This window comes from Palaemon carinicauda, chromosome 26, assembly GCF_036898095.1.
Source record: "Palaemon carinicauda isolate YSFRI2023 chromosome 26, ASM3689809v2, whole genome shotgun sequence".
Taxonomy (NCBI): domain Eukaryota; kingdom Metazoa; phylum Arthropoda; class Malacostraca; order Decapoda; family Palaemonidae; genus Palaemon; species Palaemon carinicauda.
The window spans coordinates 36,265,810-36,289,360 of record NC_090750.1 but is presented as its reverse complement, the minus strand read 5'-3'; the positions used below and the strand labels follow the sequence as shown (position 1 = coordinate 36,289,360).

General features: G+C 39.0%; 1 protein-coding gene across 1 annotated transcript in view; it reads right to left on the bottom strand.

Moving 5' to 3' along the window:
* The window catches only part of LOC137619486 (nuclear pore complex protein Nup107-like), a 195,963-nt gene that overhangs the window by 67,139 nt on the left and 105,273 nt on the right, over positions 1–23,551 (bottom strand). Inside the window, exons 8-11 of the mRNA XM_068349555.1 lie at positions 23,123–23,233; positions 21,377–21,567; positions 11,206–11,451; positions 835–1,105 (exon numbers count right to left, since the gene is read on the bottom strand). Of these exons, the coding sequence (XP_068205656.1) occupies positions 835–1,105; positions 11,206–11,451; positions 21,377–21,567; positions 23,123–23,233 (819 nt within the window). The remainder of the gene's footprint in view (positions 1–834; positions 1,106–11,205; positions 11,452–21,376; positions 21,568–23,122; positions 23,234–23,551) is intronic.

Below are 23,551 nucleotides of genomic sequence, written 5' to 3'. Positions count from 1 at the left end.
GGAACTGTGTCACAATCTCTCACCATTCATTACTATTTTTAGCACTCTCTTCTGCCTCTCTCACATCTGTCCTCTTGTCACCAAGGGCTTTCCTCACTCCATCTATCCACCCAAATAGAAAATAATACTTAACTACTATGTTTTCTTATTTTCCCATCAATTTCCAAGTTTACTGGTTAAGTTGCCTACGGTTTACCATCCCTTACACAAAATCTCATCTATACTGAATTTCAGAAACTATTCTATATTATCTGACTACATACACAGCAATGAGATAAAATGTACGCACCCAATAAATTACAGAAATATTTACGGAGTTATTTGAGTCTCAACTTCACACAAAACAATTAAGGACTATGTTCCAAGGCAATAGGTCCATAAGTTTGCCACTCAGTACACAGGGAAGACTATGGTATATCTAAAACTAAAGTCTTATTAATTCACTCTATTGGGTAAGACTACTCATAACAAAATGCACCCTGCTGGGGGTAGGGTGTTGCACAAATCAGAAACAAAAAAGAGGTTGACGAGGTGAGGTATATAGTATTTCAAGAAAACAAAATAACCATTAATATTTAGAAAAATCAAGCTTTTCCATACAAACTCTTGGGTACAGTATTGTATCACTGGCAGCTAACTACCTAATATTTCTAAAACCAAGTTATGAGTTTTTAACTGTCAAGTTTCAGCTGCACTTAAATCAATTCTCATATAAAAGGATGTAAGTTTGCATTCGTGTAGGAACAATCTACTTTTACTAACATCATGATATTAGTCAATGTTATTATCATCAAAAGACTTTTTAAGTTAACCATGGAGTAAAGAAAAGCTTACCTTTACACAAGCAACTAAAATATCAGAGCAGTACACCTCCATGTTTTGAGAAATGCGACCAATACGACGAAGAAATAACACAATGTGGGTGAGGCAACGTAAAAGGTGAGGAGAAATACCATCATTCAGCCAATTGTGAGCTTCTTTAAGTAATGCAAATACATCATCCAAGATTATGTATTTCTGAAGTAGGTGATATGGGTTCTTGTTGCGTTGTTTAATTACCTCTGGTCTTCGTTCAACAGCATCAAATATTGATTCTAATGTCAACCTAATTAGAAAAGGAAATACAGTTTATATCAATATATTTTCTAACCACAGCAAAATGTTTTATATGCTGCACATATAGAACAAAATTAGAGTATATTATATGTAGAACAAACCTTAGGATTGGCAATTTATAAGCAAATATCTAAGGAAAAAAGTATTGATTATTATCATAAATAATTACCTTTCACTTGGTTAGCCCAAAGGAAACAAGGTATTGATATTTCTACCTCAGTTTAATTGAACAAAAGTAATTTCACTAATTTCCTCTACATGACTTGTTACAGCATTACTGCATTGGCTACCTATCAGTCCTTTCTTTTACAACATATCTTTATTACCAAGTTATTAATAAAGATAGAATTTGTTAACAAATCCTTGTTTTTTTAATAGGGTGTACCTCATATTTTTTAGCAAATTATAGTATTTATTATACTATTGGCAAAATACCGGATATTGTTTTCTTTTTATCAATCAGCTGACTTTGTCCTTTAATTTTTCCCTTTAACTTTGGGTGTAGCCTAATGCTGGGAATTATTTTTTGCTTTTTCTTTATTGGTATGAGATAGCCTCCTATACTCCTAAAGTATCATTAGAAGAAATTTGACATTTTATTTAGATACGATTCAGGATATGTCACCTATTGACGATCTTACACCAAATGATGGAGATCATGATGATACCACTGATGAGAAAATGAATGAAAACATTCCAGCAACATGTTCATCAACCAAAGTTGATATAGTAAACTCGTTGTCTTGGAATAAAATTATCTATAATGACAATACAGCCTCTCATGAAGTATTTAACTTGAATTCATGAGTGTTTCACAAGATATTTTACAGAAAAAAATATGAACACATTGCAAAAGAAACTAATAATTATTTTAAATTTAAAGGTAGGCTATTTTTTAAACAACATTTACCATCAAAGCCTTCAACTAAATGGAGAATAAAGGTATGGTCTATGACAGTGCTCATACTGTCTACCGATTCAAATTTAATGCGTATACCCTGGGAAGGAGTTTGCTTATCAGCCATTAGTTGGTTGGGTACCCAAGTAGTTGTCTTTAACCCAAAAAGCCATAATAAAAAACAAAATCATGCCAAAACATTGAATTAGATGTCCAGAACACAAAAAAGGGACTACAATTAGTATAAGGAACTAATTGAAAGCCCGACAAACATAAGAGATCACAAGGAAGCGACACCAAAATGGCAGCGTACATACACCCGTAAGGGAACATGAACAAGCGGCTATAAAAAAACCAACAAGGTAAAAGAATTAACAAGTGTCGCTACCTAGAAATCCCAAACAGACAATTATAATACTCAAATTGGGAGCAGGGATCTCCAAAACGTCGGACATCTTCAAAAACACAAAACAACATAGAGCAATGCAAAATACGTCTGACCTACGCTGGTGCTAAGGAGGAATGAAGGTAGGGGAGTGGGGAGGTGTAGGGGTGGGGGAGGATAGTCATAATAGAAGGCAGCAGACGGGTGTAGGACGGCACCTCGTTGTTCCAGGGGATGTTGATGTGGGAGACGTCTAACTGGTAAGGGGCCCATGGTCGTGGTTCTATCATGCCCCAGTATCTATACCGACACTCATAGAGTGAGCGAGCTGGGTTATTCCTGGCATTCCGTGCATCCTTTTTTTCTCTGGTATATTTAGCAATATTTATGCCTTAGGAATGGTATTATAAGGAGCATTTCACGGAGCGCCACAGGTCGAGCCCAGAAAAAGGGTTATGAAAACAACAAAGGTCATTATTTACATGAACATATTTTATAAATTTTATAACAATGTATCCCTTTTTGAAAAACTACTTTATAAAAATATTTTAGTTTTTGGAACAGTTAGGGTTAGTAGGAAGGGTTTACCAATTGATATGAAACAAAAAAGGGTAAAAAGGAGCTTTACCAGTAACATGGGTAAGAAACAATGGTAAAATGCTTGCTTGTTCTTGGCAAGACACAACCAGGGTTAATTTATCGTCTAGTCTTGGAACAGTAGGTACATATAAAGTGAAACTTAATTCCAAGAAGGGTGACAGAGAAATAGAAAAGACTTGTGTTCATGTAGAATAAGATAAGCTTGATCAACTTTGCTCACCATATCCTTACAAAAGAAAAAGCCAGAAATGGTACCAACCCATCTGGCATTTTATGGTTCAAGCAGCATTAGTGGACCCAAACATATGCTACTGCATTCACAATCCCACTGCTAAGCTTGATCAGAAAAAGTTTAGAGTATTATCACCATTATGCTAAAAGGGTATAAGGGGAGCCAAACTCAAAGAAGGGGTAGATTATCAAATCCTATGGAATCTAGATTAACTGAAAGGCATTATCCAGAAGAGTATATTGACAAGAATCACAAACCCCAACATAATGTAAGCTCTACATTGCCAAAAAGTTGCTTGATGAAAGGTAAAGGTGAATATAAGAGAAAGCAAATCTATTTTGTGATCAGAAAAGGCCCCTCTTTGTTGAAAAGGCCTTTCTTTGAATCATTCCATGTTTTGAGACATATCACACCCAGAAAAGTATACAAAAATTATTGCCAATGTGTAAAATAAATGTGTAAGACATTAATGAATTTTGTAGATTGTTGGAGGAATTAACCCTTTAACCCCCGGGGTACTTGGAAATTTCTGTGCCTTAAGCCCCAGGCATTTTCAGTTTTGAAGGGCTTTTCGACTTATTTTTTTCAAATCGCGCCCACAGCCTCAATTTTCATCTTAGAGAAGTCAGATTGGTCTAATTTTTTTGGAAAAAGATTGAAGTTTTCAATATAGTTATCAAAAGTATAAAGAAAATAATATAAATAGCTGCTATTGTTAGATGAAGTTAGGCGATGACGAAATTTTTTATCTTCTTTCGTATACATTCCGATAAAGCACAGAGGGGTCTTATCACAGAAATCTTAAAACCATACCATCATATAGAAAATTTATTCAGCTATAAAATGGTATATAATAGTTTGTAGTTAAAAGAAGGAAAACATGAAAAAAAAAATAGTATACCCACAACAATTGTAAACCTAAATTTCCTTAGCGCAAGTAACGAAAATCGGAGATTGCAAAAGTTTCTTTCTATCGATCATACGTAACCTATATTTAGAGTAATTTTTTTTGTTTTGTTTTTTATTTTGAAGTAAATTCATTGAACTTTCTAATGACATATGCGAAAATAAGGATAAAGCCATCTAAATAGTGGCTATCGTTAGGTGAAGTTAGGCGATGATGAAATGTTTTATGTTTTATCGTATACATTCCGATACAGCAAAGTGAATTCTCATCAAGGAGACTTCAAAGTTATACCATCTTATAGACAATTCATTCAGCTATAAAATCGTATATAAGAATTTGTAGTTAGAAGAGAGGAAACATGGAAAAAAGTAGTAAACGAGCAAAAACTGAAAACCTAAATCTCGTTACTTGCGGTGAAGAAATTTGGGTTTACAGTTTTTGCACATTTTATTATTTTTTTTCCTTATTCATTTCTTCTAACTACAAACTATTAGATACAATTTTATAGCTGAATAAATTGTCCATAAGATGGTATAATTTTCAAGTATCTGTAATGAGAGTTCTCTGTTATTTATTTGAATGTATACGATAAAAGAAAAAAAAGTTTGTCATCGCCTAACTTCATCTAACGATACCCACTATTTACATTGCTTTATCCTTATTTTCACACATGTCATAAGAAAGTTCAATAAATTTTCTTCAAAAATAAAAAAAAATAATAAAATTCCTCTAGGCATAGGTTAGTTATGACCGAAATCTCCCTCTCTCTCTCTCTCTCTCTCTCTCTCCCTTTCTCTCCCTCTCTCTCTCTCTCTCAGCAAAGTCAGTTTGAAATATGCACAGTGGCTGCCTAAAATAAATCGACGTATTTTCAAATGAATATATATATACAGTATATATATATATTATATATATATATATATATATATATATATATATATATATATATATATATATATATATATATATAATATATGTATTCCTATAGAATACTTGAAATAATATGAAAACATACATGCATAAACACATCACCAACCTTACAAATCGTAGTTACCATGTCGAGACGATGGTCGTAATTTTTTGCCTTGAGCTGCCATCATTCACGGAATTTTTTATTTATACACTGATCTTACTTGACCTTTAGGCATTTTATCCAACAAATGCCTTCACAAATATAAAGAGGAATATTCTAAAAAGTTATAAAGCACTATCACTTATTAGAATAGGATGTAAAAGCGCAAAATTGACGGATAACGCACGAAAGCCAAGGTTCTCTCGCAAAGTCAACAGCTGAACTAATTACTTCCTGGAAGACTTGCTAGTCACTCTGCTTACTTCGTCCCAGTCACCCAGCCAACACGTTGTTCATACAGATCGAGCGCGGGAATGAGCATAACGGCGATGAATATAATAATATACTAAAAGTTTCGGCAAAACAGAAATAAAAAATATACAAAAATAATCATGATAAGCATAAAAACCGCATGGCAACTTAAATCAGCTGCTTTCGGACCTTTAAATTCCGAGACACGGAGATTTAAAGAGCATTACGCTCAGTCCGGGGAACTTCTCACCTACGCCATGGCGCAAACGTAAACACATCGTTACCATGGTAACGAAATCATTTTTAGTAATTACTCGTGTAAATAGCTATCGTCGTCGGCGCCCACTCGTGTCCGAGTATTGGGTTCTGTCGTTAGCCATCAGCCTCCTATCTATGGGGTGGGTGCTTATGCCTGATGTGGCTGTTAAGTCCTAGTCTGTGGTGGAAGTCGCGGACAGTGTTCACAAGGGAGGGTAGGTGGTGGGCGGGGCTGTTCTAATCGCTCTCTCCTTCTTCTCCTCCTAGCCTCCTCATTTTGTCTCCTCCTCTCCTCGAAGTCCACGGTGCCATGGTGTACTGTACTCCTCCAGGTTTTCCTGTCCCTGGCTGTTTCTTCCCATGAGGAAGGATCGATGTCAGTTAGAGCCAGGGTGCGCTTTAGTTGATCTTTATAGCGCATTTTCGGGGCTCCTCGTGGTCTGGTGCCCTGGGTCAGTTCTCCGTAGAATATTTTCTTTGGGAGCCTAGATGGCTCCATCCTATGCACGTGTCCTATCCAGCGGAGGCGGTGGTGGATGATGGTGGCCTCCACGCTGGACAGCGAGGCACGTTCTAAGACTTCAATGTTGGTGGTGTGGCTCTCCCAGGGGATTTTCAAGATCTGCCTCAGTTTCATTTGTTGGAAGCGTTCTAGGTTTTTAAGATCGTTACTATATAGCGTCCATGTTTCACATGCATACAGGAGCGTGGAGAGGACTACTGCCCTGAACACCATTATTTTGGTGGTCATTGTCAGTGCGTGGTTGTTAAATACGCGGCGGTTGAGTCGGCCAAAGGCGGAGTGGGCTGCCCTGATCCTGTTCTCCACGTCCTTTTTGCTTGTGGGAGCTGATGTTAGGATGCTCCCTAGGTAGGAGAACTGGTCCACCTGTTCTAACGGTTGGTCATTCACTGTGGTATTGAAGTTGGGGAGCATCAGTCCTGGTGGATGTTGGACGAGGGTCTTGGTTTTGTCTGAGTTGACTTGCATCCCAAAGCGTTCGTAGGCAGAGTTGTATGCATCAGCTAACGACTGCAGGTCCTCTGCCGTCTGACCTGGGGTGGCATTGTCGTCAGCATACTGCAGTTCTCGCACTGCACACAAGGTGGTGTTGGTTCTGGCGCGGAGTCTAGCGAGGTTGAAAGCGCCTCCATCCATGCGGAAACGTAGGTCGACTGAAGGTGTGTCTGGGGGAATCTCGTTGAGCATTGCTGCGGTGTATAGCGAGAAACACGTCGGGGCCAGAACACAGCCCTGCTTCAGGCCGCCGTTGATGGGGAATGGGTCTGAAAGAGAGTTCTGGTGGCAGACTCTCCCAACCATTCCGTCATGGAGGGCACGCACCAGCTTGACAAAATCGGGTGGGCAGCCATATCTTTTGAGGACAGCCCACATGGCAGGTCGAGGTACTTTGTCGAAGGCCTTTTTCAAATCCCAGAAGATGAACATTATGGGTTGTTGTTGTTCGAGGCTCTTCTCTTGTAGTTGTTGCGCACAGAAGATCATGTCTATGGTCCCGCGGGAAGGTCGAAAGCCGCACTGGGACTCTGGCAAGACGTCTTCTGCGAGAATAAGGAGGCGGTCAAGGAGAATCCGAGCGAAAATCTTACTCGCGATGCTTAGTAGTGATATTCCCCGGTAGCTGTTACAGTTCTCCCTGTCTCCCTTCTTGAAGATGGTAGTGATGTTTGCATCGCGGAAGTCACTGGGGGGGGTCTTGGTCTCCCATATTTTCAGTATAAGGAGCATCAAACGGTTCCTCAAGCCGGGGCCACCGTGAGTGAGGAGCTCCAACGGGATGTTGTCTGGCCCTGGGGCTTTGCCGGGCTTCATGCGCTGCAGGGCCTTGTTGAAGTCATGGATGGAGGGTGGTAGTGCCATCCAGTGACGGACGGGATGCTGCGGGGTCATTCGCAGGAGATCGTCTGGGGTGTCTGCTTGGTCATTGAGGAGGTTCTCAAAGTGAGACCTCCACCTGGCCAGGATGCCCTTGCTGTCGGTGATGGTCGTGGCCCCATCCGCATCCTTCAGGCTGCCCACTGATGACCGTGTGGGACCGAATATTTCTTTTGTTGCTGCATAGAAGCTGCGCAGGTCACGTTGGTCAGCGAAACTCTGTATTTCTGCAGCTTTTCTTTGCCACCAGGTGTTCTGGGCTTCACGGATACCTCTTTGGCAACCAGCTTCAGCCACCTTGTGAGCACATTTGTTAGCTGCTGTTGGTTGGTTTTCCAAAGTCAGGCGTGCTTGTCGTTTGGTTTCAATGAGAAGAGAGATGGTAGCATCATTCTCATCAAACCAATCCTGCCGTTTCTTGGTGGTGAAGCCTAGTGTTTCCTCCGCGGCACGGGCCATGGCGTTTCTGAGGGTGGTCCAGTGGTGCTCGACAGTGGCCTGACCCACAGGGTCTGCGAGGTATTGTTCGCAGGCCTCCTTGTAGTTCTGTGCCACCTGTGGGTTGCGGAGCTTACTACAATCAAAGCGTTGGTGTGATACGCTGTCAGGTGCCCTTCTGGGTGGTCGTAGGGTCGTCACGGAGAGTCGGGAGATGAGGAGTCTGTGGTCCGTCCAGCAGTCGTCCGCTCCGGGCATGGATCGGGTGATGCGGACGTCTCCTCGGTCTCTGGCTCTGGTCAGGACGTAGTCCAGGGTGTGCCAGTGTTTAGACCGTGGGTGTCTCCATGTGGTCTTTTGTCGCTTTGGTAACTGGAAGATGGTGTTGGTTACCACAAGTTGGTGTTCTGCACACAGACCCAGTAGGAGTTGGCCATTGGCGTTGCAATTTCCAATGCCATGGCGGCCGATGATTCCCTCCCACAGGCGATGGTCTTTGCCTACTCGGGCATTAAAGTCGCCAAGCACAACGAGCTTGTCATTGGCGGGCACTGCCTGGATGGTGCGGTCGAGCTGGGTGTAGAAGGCAGCTTTGTTATCATCGGTTGAGGTCATAGTCGGGGCGTAGACAGAGATTAGGGTGAAATGTCTGTCCCGCGTGATGGGGATGCGGACAGTCATCAGGCGCTCACTGATGGCCTTGGGAGCGAGGTTGTGCTGCTGCACTAGCTGGGAACGGATGGCGAAGCCGACACCGTGGATGCGAGGCTCCTCTAGGGCCTTGCCTTTCCAGAAGATGGTGTAGCCTGTTCCAGCTTCCCTGATGTTGCCCTCTTCGGGTAGTCTGGTCTCGCTAAGAGCCGCCACATCAACATTGAAGCGGGCTAGCTCCTTGCAGACGAGGGCTGTACGTCGTTCCGGGCGGTTGGTGTTCGTCATGTCTTGAAGGATGCGGATGTTCCACGCACCTAAGGTTAATATTTTTTTCTTGTTATTTAGACCGCATTAGTGGGATGTCCGCCAGCCGCGGTGAGCTGACCAGACGGGTTTGCCGTGTCCGATGTTTACCCCACCTTTTCTAGGGGCCTCCCCATGTGGGGTGGGCTGCGGTGTCCTCAATAGGCCAGCCCAGTCACGAGTCCAGCTGCCGAACTCTGGTGTCACGGCACCGTCACCAGAGAGCGACTGAATCTTAGACTCGCCCCCTGAGTGCAGTCGTGGGCTAAGGGCTTCCAGCTATCCAGGCCTGCCCCCTTCACCGACAGTGCTGTCGCCTCAGGACTTGCTGGTGGTGGTGATGATGATGATGGTGAGAAAGAGATGAAGAAGGGTGGAGGAAACGACAGAATGCCAGTAGCTAGGTATATTGTTTTGGGTGGTCGTGGCTTTGCAACGGCCACGCACACACACTTGGCCCACATCATTTTCACCGCGGCTCAAGACATATGAGACAGGCGGCTTCTCCGATGTTGGTTGCATCGGGCTGCCGGGTTCTTGTTATGTCAAGGCCCGCCTTGTTGCCTGCCCGACAGGCATTGCCCTCTTCCGCCGGTGCTGGGAAGCTCCGCCGTTGGGGTCTTGTTTGGTTTGATTTTGGAGTTTTCCTTCTCCTAGCCTTTGCCTATCTTAAAATAAAGGAGAAGGCCTATAGGGGTCCAGTCTTGGTCTGGTCTCTCAGAACTGGCCTTAGCGGTATGGTTGAGCCTGCCAGGGTGGATAAAACTACCCCTCCGCCATTGCCCAGCCCATCATTGGGACACTCAAGCCCCTCTACTGCAGCAAAGTGCTGGACCTAAACAAACGGCATATAAAATATGAGCTGAATCTATAAAGAAAATTTATAGGTCAATCAAGACCCCAGTGGAGCCCAGGGAAACTTTTCATTCATCATTGTTGACACGATATCCAAGGAACAATCAAACAATAGTCACGCAGGAGTAATGATAATTTTTCGTAAAATTTGTATAAATGACTATGAAACACCCCAAAAAATACAAAGAAAAATAATCTGATTGATAACAGAAAGTTTAAAGTTCCATCTTGACCTCTGTGGGGATCTGGGCATTGTAAAACAATGAAAACATTGTGTTACCATGGCAACGGAACCATTTTACGTAATTATTCGATAATAATAGCTATGAAATCTAAAGCAAATGCACATAAAAGGTCAGCTGTTTCCTTTACATAAAATTTAAAGGTCATTCATGACCCCTGTGGGCCTCAGAGAACTTTTTATTCACATTACATTGATGATAAGATGTCGAAGGAACAACAACACCACACTCTTGCACTGGTAACAGTGCCCTATTTTCGTAATATGTGTAAATGCCTATACAACCTAAAATTACTACACAGGAAATATCAGCTGATTCTTCAAAGAAAATTTAAAGGTCCATCTTGACCCTTGTGGGGCCCAGAGAAACTTTTTATTCATGTTACATTGATGACAAGACATCGAAGGAACAACATCACAACAGTAAAGTGTTGTATTTCAAATACAAGGCCTGCCAAGACCTGTTATCTACGCATAATTATAGAAAACGTACCCGTACGTCCATGGGGGTAAAGGGATGGCTTATGAGGGACGTACCCGTACGTCCTTTGGGGGTAAAAGGGATAATAAATCATCTTTGAAAAGGACTTTTTGCAATTTTTCTTCATTTTCACTCATATTAAATAATTTAAGACATACAATGATATAAGCTACTAAAATAATGTTAAATTCAGAAAACAGAATAGTTCTGGAACAAAAGAGAATGATTTGGTTTAGTTTAATTAAATTTCAAGCATTTTGAAATTTTTAGAGAAAATTTAGACAAAGCTATGAAACATACACTTCGCAAATCTGCACCAAAAGGGTTAAGAAAATTTGTTCTTAATTTGTAAAAAGATTACCAATATTGGTACAATTAATGGAACCAAAATTACATTAAAAATAATATTGTATCCCCCAAAACAAATGCAAATTACTTCAACTGTACAAATACAAAGTATCCTTACCTCAGAGCCACAGGAAAATAAAGTATTTACTGTACAGGTGTACCATTGGTGTCAGTAATCTGCTGGACACTGATGGGTAATAGTGAAATATCTGCTAAATATGCAATTTGAATTTCTAAGATAAAACATCACATAAAACTACAAACTTACTTTTCCTCAGGATAATCTTTCGGTAAAGGATGAAGCGATCGCAGGTGAGTTATTGTGGCTCTCAACTGCTCCTCTGCCCATTGATCAACCATTGTACGTGTGTATGCCCACAAGACATCTTGCCATTCATGACAAACTGATAACACAGATTGCAGTTGACCACAAAGAGCGCCATATATCGCTCGTTCATACACTGGTAGTCGTTCATCACTTGCTATGCGCCAGGCAACTGCTTTCCACACATCTCTGATGGAAAAAAAATTTTCTTGTCAAATGTGAATAAAATATTTAGTTGAATATGAAAATTGCACTATCCAAATAATTTCATAAAAATATTTTCTGTATAGCAGATACTACTGTATTGGCTATCAGGGAATACACTGTATAACAATTGGGACTCTATAAGTGTTATGTTATCACTGCCATTTTTATTAGGCATGTGATAGACTGGAGTAACAATACCCAAATTATGTTAAACTATAGCCTAACTGAATAGAAAAATTCAAAATTCTCAAATAAGGAATCATGAAAAACCAAAAACTGGTAGAAAAGGAGATTGAATAATTAATAGCTATTAGATTTTATTTAATGTACTATAAAATGGCAGAACAAATTTCATGTAAATTTGTGATTATTAATGCTTGTATACTTAGCAAAGTTTTAAGATTCCAAGGTAATATATTGGCCAGGCACCTGACACCCAATGAGATACTGCTGCTAGTGTTACTGGGTTCTTTGACTGGCTAGACAGTACTACATTGGATCCCTCTCTCTGGTTACAGCTCAATTTTCCTTTGGCTACACATACACTGAATAGTCTGGCATATTCTTTCCCCATTCTCTTCTGTCTGCATACACCTAACAATACTGAGATTGCCAAATAACTTTTTTTTGCTCAAGAAGTTAACTACTGCACTGTATCTGTTCATTGGCTACTTTCCTCATGGTAAGGATAGAAGAGACTCTTTAGCTAGGGTAAGCAGCTCTTCTAGATGGACACTCCAAAATCAAATCATTGTACAGTACTCTAGTTGTGGGTAGTGCCATAGGCTCTATACCAAGGCCTTTCACTATTGCAAGGCATTGTGGACAAGGGGTCAAAGGGTAATTAGTAATTTATTTTAGTGACCACTAATTAAAATAGTTTTACTAAAAAAAAACTATAATACTAATAATCATTTTAATAATAATAATTTTAATAATCTTGCTTGGGGTAGAGCTCTCTTTCTTGAGGGTACACTCGGGAACACTATTCTATATTATTTATCTTCCTCTTGGTTTTTAAAATTTTTCTAGTTTATATATGAAAGATTTATTCAAAAGTTATTACTGTTCTTAAAATACTTTAATTGTTCAATACTTCTCTTGTAGTTCATTTATTTACATATTTCCTCTCTTTACTGGGCTATTTGTCCCTGTTGGAGCCCTTGAGTTCATAGCGTCCTGCTTTTCCAACTAGTAATAGTAGTATACCATCACACCTATCTTAATATAAATATTGTTTGTATCTATTTCAATCATCACCGTTATCACTGGATACGTTAAACCAATTATTAAATCCTGATATTAGATTGCCACAGGGCTGGCCATATACGTTTGCTCTAATGTTGAGAATTAAAATTTCACCCACTAGATTGCAGTCATTAAATATTGATTAAAAAAAAATAAATTGAAAATCCTGACCAAATTTTCCAAATTATTCATACTTATTCAAACTACATTTTAGAAATAAATTTCAGTTTAATTTAAATATAAATATTCTCTCAAACATAATTTACTTTTCTCTGTTGTTCATATTGCTTTTCTTAATGCTTGACTTATACTGACGTTCATCCCACAGCTAAAACTTCCTGTTTTCTTTCCTTTCAATAGGCCTAGGCCTTTAGTACAGTACTGAAACAATTTAGCTAGGAAGTGAGTACATCATAAATAATAAAATTTATTTCTATCCTCATCTGTTATTCACAATGCTTCTCTTAAAGCTCGACTATTATTAACGTTTATGCCACACCTTAAATTTCCTGTTTTCTTTCCTTTCAATAGGCCCAGGCTTTTAGTATAGTAATGAGACAATCTAGTAGGTAATTACAATAACCTTGACGAGGGTACGCCATAGATACTTTGTTTTGCAGTCTTGGAATCTAAATTAATTGCCTTGTCTCTTGACATCACTAGTTAGTGGGAAGGGGATTGGGTATGTACTGTACAGTATATGAACATCAGTTGAGTATAGAAATAAATTTTATTATCAAGATTTTGTTTCAATAGTTCTCCAAGTCATACAAATTAAAGATAGTCAATTGGCCAATAGAAAATTCAAGAAGAGCAATTTTTCAAGATGGCCATTAAATTGGTCAACTGAGTTTGGCATTTTAGTTAAGAGTATTTGAGTTGCATGATATGGACTCCTGTTTCAAGGCTTCTGAAATAGATTTCAACGTTTATACAGCACATCAACATTTTCTGCAAGAATTTACAGTTTATGAAGTAAATTGATACAAATGTTTCAAGACTTTGTTTGTAAAGCACGCCAATACATTTTTCACACTCGATTTTCTCATTACAGATCCATTGTAAACCGCCTAGGCTCGGAGCCTACACTACATTAGGGCAGCACACAAAAGGTCTGTATGTGAGAAGAAATACGCCTAGCTTTAAAACTTTCACGTGAATGAAGTTGATGAAGTGCCTCTGTGTGGAAGTGGAGATGGCCTCTTTTGGTACACCATTGTATTGCCTGTCTGCATCCAGTGTTACCAGGACAAGACAAGCACACCAGATCACTGCATGCAGTTTGTACAAGTTTATGAAAAAGGCATACCATGATTACTGCTCTAAAGATTCTGGCCCTTCACATAAAATCTCTGAGGATTGTGTGAACATTGGAGGAAACAGAGCTCCCAGTTCCAGTTCTGGAATCTGCCGCTGGACATAGAGTTCACTACGTTCACCCTGACCCGATTCTTCAGGGAATGTGACTAAGTTCTACTGTGAAGCATTTTCTGAACTGGTGATTTACTTCTTTGAGAATACCAATGTCAATAATCATGTGAAATGGATCCCAATTTACATCAGAGACATTATGTCACTTGGTCAACAACATCCACATGTGGCCAAGGACTTTCACACAGGGAACTTCATCATCAAAAAGTCTAAAAGAGAACTCTCTGCCCTACCAATTGATTATGCACATGAGCAAAATACATGGTGATCAAGGGTGACAGAGGAGCAATTGGATTGACAGAAGTGTTAGGGCTTCATTGGTGGATGGTCACTGGACCCAAAGTTAATGGTCTAGTAACTAAATACGAAGCCATGTTTGGTATGAAAGATGCCACCTACAGCACCAGACACTGAATGCACAGAAATCTTTAAAAATGTGAAATCACACACTGTAATGGCACAGGAGATGGGCAAAACATTCCAAGAGAAATGAAACGACCTGCTGGTGCTAGACATTAAAAACATTGCAGACATAACTCTAGCTGAAAGGGTTGCTACGTATCACTGACACGTCAAAAAGCAGTTCAAATAATTCATGGAAAGGCTACAGGAAGGTGACAGTCCTTTCTATCATTCAATCAAGAAAAACCTTATTTCTTTCATCACACAAGAACAGGCCGAGATAATTTCTCAGAAAAAAGTCCTCAAAGATGACCGTCAATTATTCTCACAACCATTCATCACCTGCAAGAACCAGATATGTGACTTGAGAGAATTCTTCAAGCACGAGAATCTGTCACACCCTGCAACTCTGTGACTCAGAAATTACAGTTGGTTAAGATTTTTGAAGTGAAAGTGAACATCCCAGATTGAGATCCAAAGGCAGATGCAATTACCTTTGATGGATTAACAATTATCAATACCTGACCTCTACTTCAAAGACATTCTATGACTATGCTATAAAGACATTACAATTTAGCAAAAGTGGAAAATTGTGGTGCCAGGTATGAGCGGGTGAACGTAGTTTTTTTATATATACAAAAAGCCAAATCTTAAATCTGAGATGAGGTAGAAAAAGAGTGAAGGAAGCAAGTAGAGTGACAAGAGCAAGTATGACACCGGGTAATTGGTAAAGCTGCTTTTATGATGCAAGCAACACGACTAAGGAGTTTCATTTCCTTGCTTAGATGTGTAGTCTTTATCATCGTCACAAAAGGAGAAGATTCCATTAACAACACAATGAAGTCTCTGGATGCAGTGTCCCATTATTGTCATGAGGAAGCTGACACTCAAATATTTATACAGGACAGGGATTTAAAAACTGATGGGAGAGTCTATTATCACTAAGATCAATGACATGGGCATGTTAGTCACTGCAATATCTATGCTACTATCTTTACATGAAATACATCTTGAAAAAAACGTGGATTGCCTTTAGCCAACAATCAAAGATTCAATAGATTCCAATCCACGAGATAGTTTCAGCAATACGGCTTAAGAAAGCTAGAGGGATCTCATACTTTCATGCGTTCACTGAATGTATATTAGAATGTATCTAATGATTATTCTGAATCATTCTGTAATCTCTTCCAGCATCCAAAATTGATTCATGATCTTGACCTGCAAAGGTTGGAGAGAGTTTGTCCTCATGTAAAACAGATCAAGTGCAGTTGTATGTGTGAAAAAAGTAAGACAGCAGCAAAGACCATACAACTCAATTCTGCCAATGCAGGCAGTCCTCAAAATACACAAAAAGGCTTGCAGCCTATCAGGCTTGGATCATAGGGAGCTACGCAACAATATCTAATCCGGATACAAGCAGTCCAACTAAATGAGGGTGGAAACAGAAAGGAGAGTCAAGGCAGAAATGTTGGATAACACTACCACCTAGTGCAACAAGATGTCGAGAACTGGCAAAGAGTTCCTGTAAGAAAAAGTGAAAAGGAAGATGAAGTGCTTACTGTCCCAGGTACATCCAGACTCCAAATACCCTTGCGCCTTGCCGGAACCGAGGGTGTTAAAGGATGCTCAGGAGATTCTGCTCTCCCCCCATCGACAAGTACAAACATTCTGCAACAAAAACAAAATTTGGTAAGTAATCAGAGGCTGATAAAAGCTTGAGAAAGCTAATGGCAACAAGAAGAGAATTCCTGGCACGGATCCCAGCAGATACAAAGTACAAAATACTTCTTCCTGTGCGGATGGAAACAGGAGAAGGGCTGGGTTGCTGTGCTCTATAACACAGGGAAATAGTCCCTCCAGCTTAATACTTGGTCTTCCATTTAACACAAGCATGCAATGACAGCTTTGAATGGTATCATCTTCTCAACCAGATCAAGTAAAACCTCATTGGAAGAAGCGGGAGCAGGCATTCAAAGTCCTGAAAGGTAGGGAGGTGGAAGTAGCCGAAGCTCTTCCACCAACTTGGGAACAGAAAGCTTACGGGTCAGTAAAAGCCTGTCCCAGCCAGAGGCTACTTGAGCAGCTGAGGCTAACGGGATAGCCGGGCCAAGGGACTGAAGCTCCAACACCATGGGGTACCATCCACAACCTTTTTCTGTGGCCATCCAAACCCTTTTAGAAAGAGGTGGTGTTGAAAGGAGTCCTATTCTTATGACTAGGGCTGGCCTTCTTGGACTTTGACATCTTTCTCCTCTTCTACTTTATCTTAGAAGAAACATCAGGATCAGAGTCCGAGGAGGAGGAAGAACAGAGCATACATTTCTTCCTCCTCCTGGCTCTGCAAGCAGAGGTGTCGAGGTCCAAGCAACCAGCGACGACACATTCACAAGGCACCAAAACCCTGCAATGTGACAGGGCTAGAGGAACAACCATAGACACAAGAGGGAGCAGGTAATACCGGCCCTGGTCCCCCAGACACAGGAGTCATAGTGATGGGCACAGGAGAAGGGGTGGGGCGCACTGGAGCCAGGTCAGGGATCGGGGTAACCCCAGGCACAGAGGCAAAATGCACAATGGTCTTGGCGGTCTTCTTATGCCCAATAAAAGGGACAACACCATTTCCACCAGTACAGAATCACTTTCCAGGACTTTACAATCTTTGTTGCCTTAGGTGGGGGGACCAAAGGTGTCCTTGACATTAGGAGCACCAGCGCACCTTTCCCCACTTGCATGCCCAGGATCACATAGGACACTGGCACCAGCAAAAATGGGGAGATGTATCTTTAGTTACAAAGTCCCTCAACAAAGTTATGGAGGCCCTACCTGAAAGACCTAAGTTACCCCAAAACTTCTTTACATCAAACTCATCTGCAGAAGTTTGCAATCACAGGCGAAGCACTTCAGCCTCCAACGGGGTGCAGCAAACACCACCAAAACCTGAAAAGCCTGCTGAACTTGATCCAAGGGCTCTTGCAGCATACTCCCTGGGGCCCGAGCAAGGGATGTATTCATAAGGTAGGAGGAAGCAGTCACATCTCCCTCTTCGAGGAGACTGAAACAGTATAAGACTTCATCAGTACCTTCCTGAGAGTTTTGGAGACAGACCCTGGCTAAGGCTCAGTTTGCTTCTTCCCTTTCAGTGTGTACAGTAGGGTCCTGAAATGTGTACGAATTGTGCAACTCCTCTTTTATATGGTCGCTAGTTCTCAAAAATAAATTTTCTGTATCAAATCGATTGTCTTTTCAAGTATTGGTAGGCAGAGGTATGGTGACTTGATAATAAATGTAACCAAATCATGTGTACCTTACATTTTGTTTGCACAATTTCATTATAATTAGCCTACTTTATTTGAGGAAAAACACCATATCAACAATGAAATCAACTTTTATATAAGCGAGTCCACCTAACAATATGTAAGCATCGAGTTGTGGATACGTTCTCAGCAACTTTTTGTCTTTCTCTTTCTCTAATCTTTCAATAACTTCAATGGTAGTACTAGTGATAGTAGTAATAAACATTTACATTAGCATATTTTTTTCCTTAAAAATCATCTTCTCTGACACATTGAACGTTATAGCGGTAACACAAATGTTTGATAACTTTTAATTAAAAACTAGTCAAGGACTTTTTTTCTTTTTGCTGGTGGTTCAATAACTGATGTGGAAACTGATGTGGTTACAAGTTGATACAAAATCAAACTGACTTATAACTGAAATTAGGAAAATTAATTAGGGAATGGCACAATTAGCCTCCATAAAAGCTTAGAATTACCTTAAATTATCGCACTGTCATTAGCAGTAGTTTGTTATCGTTGACTTAACACAAACAAAATGGTTTTCCTGTTTTGCGATGTGTAGGAATCTTTAGGGATACATTAAGTAAAATACTTGTAAGAACATATTTACTAAAGCTCTTAGTATCATTAGTTATCACTTAGATGTGTAAATGCATTTGTTTGTTTATTAGGGTCAGCACCGAAACGGAAACAAACAAAAGGTTTCTCTTTTAGGTGGCATGTTTAGGAAAACTTTATATAAAATAGGATTCATGTAATTTATTTTCAAGTTCTAAGGAAAAAGTAAGTAAAACAATAAATCCATTATATACTCAATACTTGGTAAGATATCTGTCGCTGCAAAAACTAACCTAAACACAGATATATGAGAGAGAGAGAGAGAGAGAGAGAGAGAGAGAGAGAGAGAGAGAGAGAGAGAGAGAGAGAGAGAGAGAGAGAGAGAGAGTCTTTTCTTTTAACTGTAATGCATATTTATATTTCTCATTGGCATTACAGTATATATTAATATACTATATATCAAATATCACCTGAACATAATATATGTATGAGCTTCATTCAGTAATTTCTATTACTGTATTAGGATTACAACTGAATAGTTCACATGCAACAGCTATTTAATTGGCTGTTCTGCTTTGCACGGTTGGTTTAAAAACGTCAGCCCACAAGAGTAATTATCGGGAAACTATGAGTATGTGATTTTTACAAAATATGTTTTATGGTTTTCTGTACTGCGAACGACTGAATCCTCAGAGAGAACACACAAATAGGGAGGACCAACTGTATAGTGTGTTATGCTCAAAACTTATAATGCTCTAAAGTACTTTCATTTACATTTTTTATATACCACCATATTTTATAGAAGCAATTTTCAAACATCCATCAAGTTTAGGTAGCTAATTAAGGGCAGAATTCTGCAACCACAGGGGTCTTGGAACCTACTGGCTACAGTTCAGGTTTTATTGTATAAAACTTTAGGAAAACCGTGCACTTCACTATGAATGAATGATTTGAAGTTCTCTGGCACTTCACTATGAATGAATGATTTGAAGTTCTCTGGCACTTCACTATGAATGAATGATTTGAAGTTCTCTGGCACTTCACTATGAATGAATGATTTGAAGTTCTCTGGCACTTCACTATGAATGAATGATTTGAAGTTCTCTGGCACTTCACTATGAATGAATGATTTGAAGTTCTCTGGCACTTCACTATGAATGAATGATTTGAAGTTCTCTGGCACTTCACTATGAATGAATGATTTGAAGTTCTCTGGCACTTCACTATGAATGAATGATTTGAAGTTCTCTGGCACTTCACTATGAATGAATGATTTGAAGTTCTCTGGCACTTCACTATGAATGAATGATTTGAAGTTCTCTGGCACTTCACTATGAATGAATGATTTGAAGTTCTCTGGCACTTCACTATGAATGAATGATTTGAAGTTCTCTGGCACTTCACTATGAATGAATGATTTGAAGTTCTCTGGCACTTCACTATGAATGAATGATTTGAAGTTCTCTGGCACTTCACTATGAATGAATGATTTGAAGTTCTCTGGCACTTCACTATGAATGAATGATTTGAAGTTCTCTGGCACTTCACTATGAATGAATGATTTGAAGTTCTCTGGCACTTCACTATGAATGAATGATTTGAAGTTCTCTGGCACTTCACTATGAATGAATGATTTGAAGTTCTCTGGCACTTCACTATGAATGAATGATTTGAAGTTCTCTGGCACTTCACTATGAATGAATGATTTGAAGTTCTCTGGCACTTCACTATGAATGAATGATTTGAAGTTCTCTGGCACTTCACTATGAATGAATGATTTGAAGTTCTCTGGCACTTCACTATGAATGAATGATTTGAAGTTCTCTGGCACTTCACTATGAATGAATGATTTGAAGTTCTCTGGCACTTCACTATGAATGAATGATTTGAAGTTCTCTGGCACTTCACTATGAATGAATGATTTGAAGTTCTCTGGCACTTCACTATGAATGAATGATTTGAAGTTCTCTGGCACTTCACTATGAATGAATGATTTGAAGTTCTCTGGCACTTCACTATGAATGAATGATTTGAAGTTCTCTGGCACTTCACTATGAATGAATGATTTGAAGTTCTCTGGCACTTCACTATGAATGAATGATTTGAAGTTCTCTGGCACTTCACTATGAATGAATGATTTGAAGTTCTCTGGCACTTCACTATGAATGAATGATTTGAAGTTCTCTGGCACTTCACTATGAATGAATGATTTGAAGTTCTCTGGCACTTCACTATGAATGAATGATTTGAAGTTCTCTGGCACTTCACTATGAATGAATGATTTGAAGTTCTCTGGCACTTCACTATGAATGAATGATTTGAAGTTCTCTGGCACTTCACTATGAATGAATGATTTGAAGTTCTCTGGCACTTCACTATGAATGAATGATTTGAAGTTCTCTGGCACTTCACTATGAATGAATGATTTGAAGTTCTCTGGCACTTCACTATGAATGAATGATTTGAAGTTCTCTGGCACTTCACTATGAAGTAAAAGTTAAGATGTGGAACAGCAAATTACAAAAATAGGCTGCAAAGAACCTTAAGTAATGCCTACAGTGCACCTCCTGCCACTGCACTCATTATTATTATTATTATTATTATTACTATTATTATCATTACTTCCTAAGCTACATCCCTAGTTGGAAAGCAGAATGCTATAAACCCAAGGGCTCCCACAGGGAAAATAGCCCAGTGAGGAAAAGAAATACAGAAACTACAAGAAAAGTATTTAATTAAAATATTTTAAGAACAGTAATGACATTAAAATAAATATTTCATATATAAACTATAAAAAAATTAAAAAAAACAAGAGGAAGATAAGATAGAATAGTGTGCCCGACTGTACCCTCAAGCATGAGAACTTAAAAACTATCTCACCGAATCTCGTGAAATTTGTTAAGAAGACTGACCATGCTCCAAGGAGCGAATCATTCCCTGTTTGTAAGAATAATAAAATAAAATTGCATTACCTGTATGGATTGCCAAAAATTGGATTTCTCTGTGATGCATCAGTGTGATTAGGATCGTGGTGCAACTTCCATCCCTCAAGAGTTGCTGCTCGCCAATGATGACCTGCTCTAATACATAATTCTTGAGCCATGCTGATTTGCCCAGAACGAATATGTGCAAAAACACATCTAAGCAAGCGCATTTCATCTTCCTGAAAAAAATATACATGTTATATGAAACGAAGTTTGTACTACATTAAAGTACTAAATTATTCAACAAGATATAATGCTTTCACTTGATCAATAAGTATTTCTAGTTCCCTCTAAACTTTGACAAAACTCACGCCAGGTAAGCCATGAAATGCATTCTTAAGATCTGTAAATACATATTTTTCATGGTACTTGTCTACTCATTAGAAAAATACCCTGATTTACTCCCTCATGCATTCAAACTTATGTCAATACTCACTTTTATATTTCTAATTCTTCTCTTAGCATCCTGCTTACTTTTCATACCATGCTCAAGCAAGGCTGTACCTCTTTACTTTCTAAAATACAGTTTATCTTTTTTCTTTAAAATATAATAAATGTAATACTTTTTTCCACTTTTCAAGGCATATTGACTTTTTTATTTAATCTGGTCAGCTCTTTGCTGACCGATTCTCCAGATACTGTATGCTAACTGTTTGTTATCTTTCAACTTCCCAAGTACTCTCCATACATCTTCAAGTGCCACATTTCCTATTGGTCCTTTTATCATATCAATATTCTCTAGTTCACTTTCATTTATCAAATTCTCCATGCACTGCTTCCATCATTCTTTCATTTCCTTTTTCTACCTATACTATAACTCATTCATTTAATTATTTATGTAATTTATCTTTATTTCTTCCTCTAGCTACAAGGGAGTGCAATTTACTATATGCCTTGCATGACACATTGTATACAATACCGAAGTGTCACCTCAGCACTAACTATAATGCTTTTCTAATAATCAAAATATAATTTGTTTATAGACCATTCACCAATCACTCATACATAACCTTTCATGTACACATAAGAAAATGTGCAATAATAACAATAAAATCCCTTTGGTCTCTTCCTATAGTCATTTAACTTTATTTTTATTAATGATTTATTTGAAACTGAGAAAAAATTCTTCAGGGAAGCACTGTGATAGTTAAGCAACGTCTTAATCACCTATATGATGTGCAATAACATGTTTCTTTCTTTTATCTTTTTTGAATTCTAATTACATAACAGCCCTCATTACCTTCGCCAACTTAATTGCGAAGGTTATGTTTTGATAGGCATGAATTTGTTTCTGTCTGTCTGTGTGTTTGTGATTCTCACAACTCAAAAACTATTTCACCAAATCTCATGGAATTTGTTAAGATGATTTTGGGAGCAAATGGACCAAAGGTCAAGGTTGAGGTCATGAAACTATAAGTCTTTTTGTAATATTGGGGTCAATTTTTATCTGATTTGCATGAAACTAGTGCCAAAATGTGCATAATTCAATTGCATATCTTGTGGTATACAACATGATATAAGCAAAGGTATGAGCTCTAACGAGTACCCGTTCTAGTTTTCCATTGTCTCCCTTCACTTTTCTCTGAGCCAATATAAGAAAAATCAGTTCCTAGATATCAAGGCAAGTTGAAAAAATCATTACCTGCCTATAATGATAAAACCTATAACAAGACAATCAAATGATTAATAAAATTGAAAATTCCAAAATTGAATGAGCATTGCTCAATTCACTACCTGGTCAAGGTCGTGAAGGTTTCGTCCTTGTCGTAGAGTTGCATCAGGATCTAGAGATGTAACTAAAGAGCGACTGCCTCTTAATGGTATGCTAATTCCACTGCTTTCATTCTGCAAAATACAACCAATATGTTATAAATCACTTTATAAAACAAAGCCACTAACTATAATTGCCCATGTCTATAGTAAATTAGATGCAATGCAGTCTACATAAAATAGAAGTAACTAAGTAAGTACCTCCAAGTAGATGTTCATGGACCTTTCAGATTCTCTATGTTTACAGCTTTGGCAAGTTGCTTATGGTGTGGTGCAAGTAATTTGCAGCTTAAGACGACCTATCAAAAGCCTGAGCAAAAACTGAACTTGAAAACAGTTACAGTGATTGGAAGGTAGCTGCTAACACCACCAAGCTACCAAAACCAGAATTAT